Source organism: Artemia franciscana, chromosome 16 (assembly GCF_032884065.1).
Source record: "Artemia franciscana chromosome 16, ASM3288406v1, whole genome shotgun sequence".
NCBI lineage: Eukaryota > Metazoa > Arthropoda > Branchiopoda > Anostraca > Artemiidae > Artemia > Artemia franciscana.
In genome coordinates, this window is record NC_088878.1 from 36616848 (window position 1) to 36631364 (window position 14517).

General features: G+C 30.8%; 1 protein-coding gene across 8 annotated transcripts in view; it reads left to right on the plus strand.

Moving 5' to 3' along the window:
• LOC136037400 (guanine nucleotide exchange factor DBS-like) overlaps positions 1-14517 on the plus strand; it is a 211100-nt gene that overhangs the window by 96743 nt on the left and 99840 nt on the right. For all 8 annotated transcript variants that reach the window (XM_065720146.1, XM_065720152.1, XM_065720145.1 and 5 more), the window contains 2 exons: positions 186-303; positions 11863-11953. In XM_065720146.1, the coding sequence (XP_065576218.1) occupies positions 186-303; positions 11863-11953 (209 nt within the window). The remainder of the gene's footprint in view (positions 1-185; positions 304-11862; positions 11954-14517) is intronic.

Consider the following 14517-nt stretch of genomic DNA (forward strand, 5'->3'; position numbering starts at 1 on the left):
CTTAACCAGTTCAAGCAATCATATATGTCAGTGTCCTTGGCACTTTCATATTTTATAAAATATAAATGATTTCTTTAATTGTTATTTGCCGATATAAAGTAATAGCCCATCTATTACAGCTCCTTCGTGACAGAAAACTGTCAAATTTCCATTTCTTATATCCAACCTGTGCGTTTGTTTTCCAGGTGGTCGCTCCAGGGATCACTGTGCCTTGATTACGTTCCCAGACCGAAGTCATGCAACGGGGAACATCACGGACGAAGACTATAGAAAACTCATCATTTATTTGACATCAGTAGCACCGTAAGTAGCACGTAAAATTATACTTGATTTAACAATAACAACACACACATGCCGACATGTAACTTGCTTTGAGGGGCTCCTAATTTCTGGTGTACAACTCAAAATGCCACTTGTTTCACCAGACATGGCACACTTCCAAAATGTCACACCTCTTCGGGATACATTTGGTATCTTTTGTACCCCGCGTTTCAGACTCCTGCCAGAGGTAGCATCCGATGCTTTGATTATGGTCTAGGTTGCCACTTGTAGCACAAAATGGCTGTTTCAGTACTATTTATTATGTGTAGCACTGTAGTACGGGTTCGAGGTTGCCAATTGTAGCAAAAAAAATGATATTTTAGTACTGTTACAGTTAATTCTTTTACTGTAGCAACAAAAATCGCTATGTAGTAAGCAAATTTGGGTAATTTTAGCACCTTGGGAACTGACCCAAGACTTCCAAGAGGTAGCTTTAAAGCTTTAAAAATTTACGTAAGTAGCCCATCGTTTATGTACAGGGTTGGTTATTGGAGAAAGGTGGTATGTTTAATCCTGGGCCTCCAAAATGGCTAAGAATATTAAGACAAGGGTATTGGCTTGAAACTTTCAGGGCTACTACTAATACTACTGCTACTATTGCAGCTGAAAAGGAGACTGGTTGTGACTGCAACTATGAGAACTTCTAAATGCGAAACTTGTTACTATGACTACGAGTGCTTGTAACTGCTATTACATTTATTTGTGGCTACTTTCACTAGTATTTAGTACTAAAACAGCCATTTTGTGCTACAAGTGGCAACCTAGACCATAATCAAAGCATCGGATGCTACCTCTGGCAGGAGTGTGAAACGTGGGGTTCAAAAGGTAACAAATGTATCCCGAAGAGGTGTGACATTTTGGAAGTGTGCCATGTCTGGTGAAACAAGTGGCATTTTGAAAAAAAAGACAAATAATTCAGAGGCAATATAATTCAGAGGCAATAATTCAGAGGCAACATATACTAGCTGTAACATCCGGTTGCTACAAAAACCACTATACCTTGATTATGGTCTGGGTTGCCACTTGTAGCACAAAATGGCTGTTTTAGTACTATTTTTATGTTTAGCACTGTAGTGCGGGATCAGGGTTGCCAATTGTAGCAAAAAGTGCTATTTTAGCACTGTTACAGTTAATTCTTTTACTTTACGAAAAAATAATTGAAGAAAAACGGGTTTAATTTTTATAAAGCAGTGAACAAAACAAAATATAAACTACACTTTAGCTAACAAAAATAAAAATACTCCGAATATTTCTGCCCCACGTCCGGGAGCCTCTCTCAGCGGAAAAAAAAAGAAAATTACAAACCAACAAATTAAGACTTTTTTTTAAGACATTATAAATAAAATGTCACGGCAACTAAAACACCACAAAAAAATATAAACAATAAAATAAATAAGAAACAAAACTCACATTATAAAACAAACACTCCCGAACTGACTGTAACTTTAGAAAAACTAAAGTAATTGTATATATTGACACTTTCCTCTGTCACAATCGGTGTATAAATGGTAATCTATTAAAAATGAAAATTGTAAATACTTGCAACAATACGAAAAGAGGTCACCCAACCCCAAATCCAATCAAAATCTTACAGGTTAATGAAACAAAATACTGAATTATAAATTGAATGGATTTTTTCATTTGCTATTTTAGCTGCCGTCCGTTGACTTCTTACAGCATTGACCATGCTTTGACCTCCGTTCGCAAGGTTATTACTTGTTTCAGGACAATTATGCAAATCAATACTCGTTGAAGTTTTTGACTGGTCTTTAATTAAACTATTATAAATTGAATTTATTTTAAATTCCCCTTCATCTCTATTGATACTAATACCCCCATAGATAATCTTTTTTATTTCTATAATTTCTCTGAAACTTTGTAAAAGTCCTACAGACTTATCAACAATTTTTGTCTGATCAAATAAAATACTATGATGAGGAAAAATTATACACGTGTTCCGCTATAGCGAATTCAAAAGTTTCAGCTTTTTTATTCTGTATTAGCAAGCAATATATCGCATTTTTGTGTTGCTGTAGCCTATTTTTTAAATTCTGCTGTGTTCTACCTACATAAAATTTACCACAAGAGCATGGAATTTTGTATACCCCCTGTTGTATATTTCTTGGAACTTTATCTTTTCCGTTATTTAGCCATGAGCGTATATTTTGTCCTGATTTAAAAGCTGTTTTTATATTATGTTTTTTTAATTCTCTCCTTAATTTCTGTGACAACCTTGGGATATAAGGCAAAGTTATGTAATTTGGTTTTTGATTTGATCCATTTTCTTCTAATTTTATAGGTTCCAGTAACTTTTTTTCCCTTTTTCAATTATTTGAGAAATCGTATTTTCGGGATATCCATTTCCTACTAGAATATCCTTAATAAAAATTAATTCACTACTAATGTGTTCTGGTGAAGCTAATTTTAACACTCTATCAACTAAAGAAATAACTACCCCCCCTTTTTACTTGGATCAGGTGATATGATGCGAAAGACAAATAGCGGTTGTTATTAGTTGGTTTACGATAAATTAAAAACACTAGTTTATTATTCTTTCTATGGATCCAAATATCCAGAAACGGTAATTTATTCTCTGTTTCATTTTCAATTGTAAAAACTAATTCCCCTCTCAAATTATTTAAATGTTCCAGAAAACCTTCAATTTGTGATTCCCCATAATTCCAAATAACTAATACACCATCCATATATCTACCCCAAAATTTAGGTTTTAAAAAATATGTATCAATAGCTAAATTTTCTACATACTCTACATAAATATTAGCTAACAGTGGCCTTAAGGGTCCTCCCATTGCTAATCCTCTAACTTGATGGTAAAAATCATCTCTAAATTTGAAATATTTAGTATACCTGCTAGTTATTTTAATTAAATTTAATATAGTTTCAATCTCAATACCTGCAGATAATTCTTCCATTTCACTTTTATGCACATCAAGTTGTTTTGATAAAACAAAAACAGATTTATTGAAAGGTATATACGTACACATTAATTTTATATCAAAACTAAAAAGTCTAGAATCACTTGATATTTTAATATTTTTAACTGTATTTTTTTTTAAATACTTAGTTTTTTATACAAGACTTTTGGAGATATAATAAAGGCTTAAGCCTCATTGCTACCCATTTTTCAATTTTTTCTGTTGGTGAGTTCCTTGTTGACACTATAGGTCTTAGAGGAATGTCTGTTTTATGTATTTTTGGCAAACCATACATTCTTGGGCAAACTGATCCCCTCGGAAAGAACTTATAGTACATCTTTGGTGTGATATTTTGATTATTTTTAAGGTCTTCTAAGTCCTTTCTTAATTTTGCAACATAAGATTCAGTTGGGTTTGAGTTAAATTTTTTGTATGTTGAAATATCCTTTAGAATTGTTTCTATTTTACTATCATAATCATCTTTTTCTAGGATTACTATCGTATTGCTTTTATCTGCTTTTGTTATTATTAGAGAATCATCTTTTTTTAAATCTTTCAAAATTTTTGTATCTTTGTTCTTAAGGTTTTCTTAAAAATTGCCAAAATCTTTTAAAATATTTACGACTCCCAATTATCTACATTAATAACATCTTTTGAAAACATATGAATCCCTGTCTCAATCTTTGAAATTATTTCTTCTATCGGTACTTTTTTAGGGGATAGTCCAAATTTTATACCTTCTTCAAGGATTTTCTTTTGTTCTTTGGTCTAAGAAATTATTTATTATATTACTTTAGCAACAAAAATCGCTCTGCACCAAGCAAATTTGGGTAATTGTAGCACCTTGGGAACTGGCCGTGGTCGCAACCCTGATTATAATCCCAAATCAAAGTCTAGTCAAGTCAGCGGCTGATCAATTCAATTGTAATCAGCTACCATAGTTCAGTTTCCGAAAGCACTCTAAGAAATACCCTGTGATTTAAACGCCAATATATCATCTGTAGGTCAAAAGTTGTAATTTTTATAACCTTCAATCATCAGGAATCATGTCAATTGAAAATATCAGAAGTATTATCCCGTGACTTGTGACCAAACACAGCACCGAAATACCTTGACAAATTATTGCATGATATTCTGTCGCAAAAAAGATACTAATTCAAGATTTCACTTTGAATTAAATAAAACAATTTTTTGCACCCAAGCTGCTTAATGAAGCTTTAAAAAATGACTATATTAAAAAAGCGTAGGCTTTCAGAATCAAAACACGAGTATCTAAGGATGAATATCCAAAATATCGCAAGATATATTTTAAGTGAATTTCTTATATTTATAACATTAGAAATAGAAAATTTATTGTGACATAAAATTTTTTATCTTGAATGAGATATGCAAGAACTAATATCATTACATAATAAACATCCACTTCATTTTTATTAGTTTTTTCTAGTCATCTTGATTATTATAATGGTTTTAAGTTTTATTTTTGTGGATGCTCTAAAAATTGTACCACACTGTCAAAATTAAAAAAAAAATTTCAGCAACACCCCTGTGTTTAGTAATTTCTCATAAATAATTTCTAAGACCACACTGCTTTTCCATTTACGAAAAATTGAGCAAAGAAAAAACGGGTCTAATTTCGACAAAGCAGTGAACAAAAATAAAATATGAAAACTACACTTTAACTAAAAAAATATAAATACTCCGAATATTTCGGCCCCATGTCCGGGAGCCTTTCTCAACGGGAAAAAAATTTACAACCGACAATTTAAGACTTTTTTAAGACATCACAAAAAAAACCATGACAATTAAAAAACAACGAAATATATATATATATATATATATATATATATATATATATATATATATATATATATATATATATATATATATATATATATATATATATATATATATATATATATATATATATATAAACAATAAAATAACTGAGATAATAACTAAATAACTGGTTTCGTTCTAAAGTTATTACCATCAGTGCTGGGAGTTTTGTTTTATAATGTGAGTTGTTCTTAGTTATTTTATTGTTTATATATATATATATATATATATATATATATATATATATATATATATATATATATATATATATATATATATATATATATATGTATATATATATATATATATATATATATATATATACATATATACATATATATTATATATATATATATATATATATATATATATATATATATATATATATATATATATATATATATATATACATATATATAATAATAATAATAATAATAAAATATATAATATATTTATAATATAATGTATATATATAATAATTATATTTTTTATAGTAATTATATATTTATAATATTATATATATAATATAATATATAATATAATATATATATATATATATATATATATATATATATATATATATATATATATATATATATATATATATATATATATATATATATATATATATATATATATATATATATATATATATATATATATATATATATATATATATATATATATATTAATAATAATAATATATATATATATATATATATATATATATATATATATATATATATATATATTATATATATATATATATATATATATATATATATATATATATATATATATATATATATATATATATATATATATATATATATATATATATATATATATATATATATATATATATATATATATACATTTATATTTATATTTTTTTCGTTGTTTTTTAATTGTCATGTTTTTTTTTCCTTTTTGTTTGTTTGTTTGTGATGTCTTAAACAAGTCTTAAATTGTCAGTTGTAATTTTTTTCCCGTTGAGTAAGGCTCCCGGACGTGGGGCCGAAATATTCGGAGTAATTATATTTTTTTTTTAAGTCTTGTTTTTTATTTTTGTCCACTGCTTTGTCGAAATTAAACCCGTTTTTTCTTTGCTCAATTTTTCGTTAGTATTTTCTCTTTATTTTACGTTTGACTTGAGTACTCATTTTAGTTTTTACTCCTGTTAGGATTTAATTATTCGTCTATATCAGTACTTGTTAGCTTTATGTTGGATTATATATTGTAATTTCTGTTCGTTTTGAGTTTTAATTATTCTTAGACAGTAACTTCAGGTCGTTTTAAGGTCGAATTACTATAGGAATTTATTTCTGCTCGTCTTAAACTTTAATATGGCTCCTTACTCGTCTTTAAAAAAATTCAGACATTTTTTTATCATTAACAAAAAAGGCTGCAATGAAGCTTAAAATAAAATTCAAATGTCTGTGGAGACGACCTACTCCCCCAGAGTCCCCGTGGGAGGGGCTGCAAGTTACAAACTTTGACCAGTGTTTGCATATAGTAATGGTTATTGGGAAGTGTACAGACGTTTTCAGGGGTTTTTTTTAGCTAAGCGGTGGGGTTGAGAAGAGTGGGTTATGTGGGAGAAACTTTCCATGGAGGAATTTGTCAAGGGGGAAGAAGATTCCCATAAAGGGGACGCAGCATTTTATAGCATTATTTAAAAAAACAATGAAAAAATAAATATGAAAAAAAATTTCAATTGAAAGTAAGGAGTAACATTAAAACTTAAAACGAACAGAAACTATTACGCATATAAAGGGTTCACCTCCTCCTAATACCTCACTCTTTACGCTAAACTATTTTTAGTAATTTGAACTATTTATTCTACGGCCTTTGTGATTCAGGGGACGAATTTAAGCTTTGGTGTAAAGAGCGAGGTATTGAAGAGTGGGCGAACCCCCTCATACATGTAATAAAATAAAAACAAAAACAAATATAGAAGTTCGTTATGTGAGTTAATTTGTAATTTACGTATATTTATTACTAACAGAAACGTTCGTACAAAAACTAAAAAGTTCTAGTTGCTTTTATAAGTTAACAAAAATTGGAGGGCAACAAGGTCTCCTCCCCCACCCCTTTTTTTCAAATCGTCCGAAAAAAATATGAGAAAGCCATTTAGAAAAAAAAATTAATATGCAATTTATTTTTTTAATTATTAATGTGCGGTGAGCCAAAATCAAAACATGCATTAATTTAAAAACGTTCAGAAATTAAATAAAAAACAAGTTTTTTTTAACTGCAAGTAAGGAGTGACATTAAAACATAAAATGAACAGAAATTATTCCGCATATGAAATGGGTTGTCCCCTCCTCAACGCCCTGCTCTTTACGCTAGATATTTTTATTGTTTCAAAAGTAGCGCTGTGACAAAGAGTCAAACTTTAGCGTAAAGAGCGTAACTTAAAACGGACAAAAATAATTACTTCGCAGATTATACTGGATATGTCTGAAAAAAATAACTAAAATAGACCTTATTTTTCACAATATTTTTGGAATTCTAAAAACTAGTACTTTACTGAAAAGAGAGTTTGCCTGAGTTTTCTAGAGATATATAATTGTATACTGGATAGATATCGACGTCATGGTCGATGAAGACTTTTTAGTCATATGAATTAATCTTTATTCTGTTTAGGCTGCTTAGAGAATTTTCTGGTCATCTTGTTTTTTCTGTATTGGTTATGTAGTTTCAGTAAAATACTAGTTTTTAGAATTCCAAAAGTGTTGAAAAATATCACGATTCAGTATATTTGAGTTTTTTTTTTGTATATCTTGGGTAATATCGAAGCAATAACTTTTTCTGGTTTTAAGTTTTCACTTTGCTCTTTACTTCTAAATGAAAAATATATTTGGATCTTTTTCTGTTGTCACTATACCACTATTGAAAATGTACTTGTGGGACACGGTGAACATACTATTTGATTCTCTTTTATACGATCTTTCCAAATATATCTATGAGATCATTGTTAGTTCATATGGTGTTGGTTGTTCAATATGGTTGTTGGTGTTCGATATGGTGTTGGTTGTTCATATGGTGCGATATATAGCTCCTATATTAAATAAAATACATAATAAGTTTTTTCACCTGAAAGTAAGGAGTGACATTAAAACTTAAAACGAACAGAAAATATTACGCATATTAGGAGGTTTGCCCGCTCTTCAATACCTTACTCTTTACGCTAAAGCTCAAATTTTGTTCCAATTCTCTAAGAAACACACCTGAATCACAAAGGCCGTTTAATTAGAATAAATAGCTATTTTGAAAATACTAAAAAAACTTTAGCGTAAAGAGCAAGGTATCCGCAAGGGGACAAACCCTCTCATATACATAATAATTCTTGTTAGTTTTAAGTTTTAATGCTGCTCCTTACTTTCAGTTGAAAAAACTTGAATCTTGCGATATTCTAGGACTACTGGATTAATACGATCACCCCTGGGGGAAAAAAAAAAAAAACAAATAAACACACATCCGTGATCTGGCAAAAATTAAAAATTCCACATTTTTGCAGATGGAATTCTGTTTTTTAGAGTTTCGGTTACTATTGAGCCGGGTCACTCCGGTTCGTTTCCACGAACTGTTTGGTCATTTAGCTTGAGTCTGAAATTTATCTTCGTTTGTCACTTAGTACGTATTTTGCGAGAATATTATTTGAAATTATTTTTAAAAGTGTGTAATTAATGGAGGGAAACATGAAAATTTTATTAATAAAAACATCCTACATATGATAAAGTAATAATTTCAGGATATACTTCCTTATACAAAACAGACTATAAGGAGTACGAACAAATACTGACCAATAGATAGTGGTATATACATATAATGGAAAAAAATCATTTATTTTTTAAGATTGATTTTTAGCTTTTTGGCTCCATGCTTCTTTCCATACTTTGTCATTGTGGTTAACAGAGAAAAATAATTGAATAACGTGTGTATGTTGTCTGGTTCCGTCACATTACACATAGTTATATCAATTATCTTATACTCCGGCGTAACTACTAAATGAATTTTTTTTGTAAAAAAAAAAAAAAAAAAAAAAAAAAAAAAAAAAAAAAAAAAAAAAAAAAAAAAAAAAAAAAAAAAACTAGCCCGAATAGACTGAGTCCTGATCTTTGTTTATCAAATCCGATACACAAAGAAAGGATGATTTCTTAGGAGCAGAAAATTCTATTAGTAGCCCACAGAAACTAAAATATTAATTTATATGGCTTTCAAGTCTTTCACCGGCCATGATGGCGATAACTTTTATTATACAATTATAAATATCTAGAAAAGTCAAGCAAGCTAGGTTATCAGTAAATCACTAGTTTTTAGACTTCCAGAAATGTCGGAGAATGTCACGGGTAATTCTGTTTGAGTTAGTTTTGTTGATGTGTCTTACATAATCTACGAAGGACTATTTTGCTTGTTTAAAGTTTCAATTTCCCTCTTTACTTCTGCAAGAAAAACTTCATTTTGAAAAAAATGGGTTTTTGGCTTAATGTTTCGGTACTTGTGCATTATCCTTTCGTGAAACAAACTGCGATGCAGGTACATTTTAATTAAATATTTTATATATAGAGGTGGTTAGGTTAAATATACTAGGATAAATATAATTGTCTCTTTTTCAGTCTTTGGCAAATCCCAAATCTTCATTTCAAAACCCATGTTCAGACACTATCTTCTATCACTATATGTAGCAAACTAAATTGAGTTATGTCTTTGTGGCTATTAAACCGGATTTTCGCATCGTAGTTTGTTTCACGAAAGAACCTAACTTCACTTATTGAGTGTGTTCTGAATAATATACAAGTACTAATATTTCTTCCCACACTTTTTCATTTGAGACAAACAGAGAAAATAATTGAACGCATTGAAACGCCGTGCGTCTATTGTCAATATCTGTCACATTTCATATAGTTATTAAATAAAAAAAACTAATTTTTTTAGCTGAAAGTAAGGAGTGACATTAAAACTTAAAACGAACAGAAATTACTCCGTATATAAAATGGGTTGTCCCCTCCGCAATCCCTCGCTCTTTACGCTAAAGCTTTTATTTGTTTTAAAAAGTAGAATTGTGGCAAAGAGTCAAACTTTAGCGTAAAGAGCGAAGGATTGCGGAGGGGACAACCCATTTTATATACGGAGCAATTTCTGTTCGTTTTAAGTTTTAATGTCGCTCCTTACTTTCAGCTAAAAAAGTTAGTTTTTTTTATTGAATTTCTGAACGTTTTTGAATTAATGCAAGTTTGGTTTTGGCTCTCCGCACATAAATTATTAAAATGAATTTGTATATTAATTCTTTTCTTTGGCTAAATGGCTTTCTCTTAGTTTTGATCAGACGATTTTGAGAAATAAGGGCTGGAGAAGGAGGCCTAGTTGCCCTCCAATTTTTCGGTTGCTTAAAAAGGCAACTAGAACTTTTAATTTTTAACGAACGTTTTTATTAGTAAAAAATATACGTAACTTATAAATTAGCAACTTACGTAACAAACTTTCATAATCTTATATTTTTATTATGTATACAAGGGGGTTTGTATCCTCGTTAATACCTCGCTCTTTACACTAAATCTTAAGTTTTGTCCCAATTCTTTAAGAATGACCCCTGAATCAGAAAGGCCGTAGAATAAATAGTTGAAATTACTAAAAATACTTTAGCATAAAGAGCGAGGTATTTATCTCCTCCTAAATACCTCGCTCTTTATGCTAAAGTATTTTTAGAGCCCCTCATATGCGTTATAATCTCTGTTCGTTTTAAGTTTCAATGCTACTCCTTCCTTTCATGTGAAAAAACGTTTTCATGCTTATTTTTCATTGTTTTCTTATAGTAATGCTAGAAAATCATGCGCCCTTTTCCTTGAATTTTTCTTCCCCCATGACATATTCCTCCAAGAAAAGATCCTCCAACATAGCCCCCTCCCCTCAGCTCCACCCCCAAAACAAAATAAAATCCCCCTGAAAACCTCTGTAGACCTCCCAATAACCATTACTATATGTAAACACTGGTCAAAGTTTGTAACTTGCAGCCCCTCCCCCAGGGATTGTGGGGGAGTAAATCATCTCCAAATACATAGTTATTATGGTTTTCGACTATGCTGAACAAAATGGCTATCTCAAAATTTTGATCCGTTGACTTTGGGAAAAAACGAGCGTGGGAGGGGGCCTAGATGCCCTCCAATTTTTTTGGTCACTTAAAAAGGGCACTAGAACTTTTCATTTCCGTTAGAATTAGCCCTCTTGCGACATTCTAGGACCACTTGGTCGATACGATGACCCCTGGAAAAAAAACAAAAAAAAACAAATAAACACGCACCCGTGATCTGTCTTCTGGCAAAAAATACAAAATTCCACATTTTTGTAGATAGGAGCTTGAAAATTTTACATTAGGGTTCTCTGATACGCTGAATCTGATGGTGTGATTTTCGTTAAGATTCTATGACTTTTAGGGGGTGTTTTCCCCTATTTTCTTAAATAAGGCAAATTTTCTCAGGCTCGTAACTTTTGATGGTAAGACTAAACTTGATGAAACTTATATATTTAAAATCAGCATTAAAATGCAATTCTTTTTTTGTAGCTATTGATATCAAAATTCTATTTTTTAGAGTTTTGGTTACTATTGAGCCGGGTCGCTCCTTACTACAGTTCGTTTCCACGAACTGTTTGATAACAACTATCTTAAGGTCTGGCGTAACTGCTAAATGAATTAGTTTCATCTGAATGAAATAAATTCAGCACAGTATCCATGAAATGAATTGAGTGTGCTTTTATCTTACAGTCTCCAAGATGCTGACCTTGGCTTTGTACTCATCATCGATCGACGTAATGACAAATGGAATGCTGTCAAGAGTAGCCTGCTCCGTATTTCTGTAAGTGTTTCACAAATCACATTTTGACAAAAAGCCATCCCTGATCATGAAAAAATGATAAGATGTGTTTACTGGTATCTCTTAATGTCATATTGTCTGTGATGAATTGCATCAAAGTTGTGGTGTGGAATTTTAGGTTGTGCTATTAATTCAAAAACAATATTGTATGTATCAGGAGTACCAGTGCTTTCTCCTTCGGGGAAAATGTTTACGTGAGTTACTTCCTTATATACTTCAAAGTAGAAACCCCACAAGAATAACTTAAATTAGTCTTTAAATAGATAAAACAAAAAATACAATTCTTTTCAACTGAAAGTACGGAGCAACATTAAAATTTAAAATGAACAGAAATGATTGCGTGTATGAAGGAGGGTGACTCTTCCTCAACACCTGACTCTTTACGCTAAAGTTTTTTTAAGTTAGAAAAAAATTCTAACTTTAGCTTAAAGAGCGAGGTGTTGAGGAGGAGGGAACCCTCCTCATATACATAATAATTTCTATTCGTTTTAAGTTTTAATGTTGCTCCTTACTTTCAGTTGAAAAAACTTGTTTTTTCTTATTTAATTTCGCTTTTGATCGTTTTTTAAATAATTCCAGGAAATTTGGCCCCACCTCTACGAAGAAATACCCTCCCACAGGAATATTCTTTTGAAAATTCAAACCCGGTAAAAATTTACCCAGGGTAATTACCCTTACCAACTCCACGCGTATAATTGAGACGGAAAAGAGAAGCAAGAGATATACAAACAATTTTGCCCAGGAATTCTTGCAAATTTCCCATGTGTATGATTTCCTCAGACAAATTCACCCCCTAGAAACTATACTCCACATGGAAGTATAGCTCTTCATCTGAGAATTGTCCTAGCTATCTGAACCTTCCTCTCATTATAGGCTTAGAATGCAGGATTCAACCACATTTTCCTTTGAAATACGATCAGTCAGTTGGATACCCAAAACAATCAGTTTGCAGTCCTCTGTGAAAAAAAAACAGCAGAAGATTTGCCTCCCCTCCCCTTAAAATATATGCATGTTTCCCAATAACAAATACTATGCATAAAAAATGGGCATATCTTATTACTTAAAGACCTTTCCCCTAGGGTTATGGCGGAGTCATGTTATAGCCAGATGTATAGTTATTGGGCCTTTCAACTCTGATGAACAAAATGGCTATCACAAAGTTTTGATCGGGTAATTTTGGGAAAAAGGGGTGGGGGAGGCGGCCTAGTTACCCTCCAATCTTTTGATCACTTAAAAAGGGCACGTTTACTTTAATTTTTGCTCGAATGAGCCCTCTCACGATACTCTAGAGCCACTTGGTCGGTAGAATCACCCCTGGAAAAAAAAAACAAAAAAAATAATTAAACACAGATCCGTGATCTTTCTTCTGGCGAAAAATACAAAATCCCACATTTTTATAGTTAGGAGCTTGAAACCTCTGCAGTTGGAATTTCTGTTACGCTGAATCTGACTATGATAAAGGTTTTGTGAGTTTTAGGGGTGATTCCCCCTTTTTTTGGAAAATCAGGCAAGGTTTTTCAGGCTCGTAGCCGTTGTTGGGTAAGATTAAGCTTAATGATACTTGTATGTTAGAAGTCAGTATAATAGGCCGATTCTTTTTGTATAACTATTGGTCAATCCTGTTTTTTCGAGTTTCGGTTACTACTGAGTCGGGTCGCTTCTTACTTAAAGTTCGTTACTACGAACTGTTTGAAAAATAATTGGAAAGAAGGAAAAGTTTTTGTGATTAAATTATTTTGTTTCTAGATTAGGCATTTTTAACTTTTCACTCTGTTTTTGTGTGTTTTAAAAAACAAGTATTTTCAACTGAAAGTAAGAAGCAAAATTGAAAATTAAAACGATGTTTTTTAAAGAACTTTTAAAAGAGCTTATTTTTTCTATTTAAACGGCCTTTGTGATTCTGGAGTCATTATTAAATAATTAGACCAAAATTTAAACACCTAGCATAAAGAGCGAGGTGTGGGGTGAGCGATTTGCAAAAAATAACAAAATGTTTCTTGTCATGATTTCTATTCATTATAAGCTTTGCCTCATTGTTTATTGTAGTTTCTTTTTGTTTTAAGTTAAATTGTTTCAATAATTGTAATTTCTATATAAGCTAATTTCTGTTTATTTAAGATTTAAATTCCCTCTTTACTTGAAAGTAATTTTTTTTAAATTGAAAGTAAGGAGCGACATTAAAACTTAAAACGAACAATTAAATTATTCCGTATATGAAAGGGGCTGTCCCCTTCTCAGCGCCTCGCTCTTTACGCTAAAGTTTGACTTTTTCTCACAGCTCTACCTTTTAAAACAATGCAAAACTTTAGCGTAAAGAGCGGTGCGTTGAGAAGGGGAAATAAATAAAAATAATAAAAATCCGATTCTTTTGATGCATCTATTGGTATCGAAATTCCGTTTTTTAGAGTTATTTTACTATTGAACCGTGTCGCTCCTTCCTTACAGTTCGAAATACTATGTTTTATTTAAATTTAATACTTTATAACACCCAAGGGAGCCTACAGTTGAGACAAAAAAGAGTTCTAGGACTGTAATTTTGCTCTCAC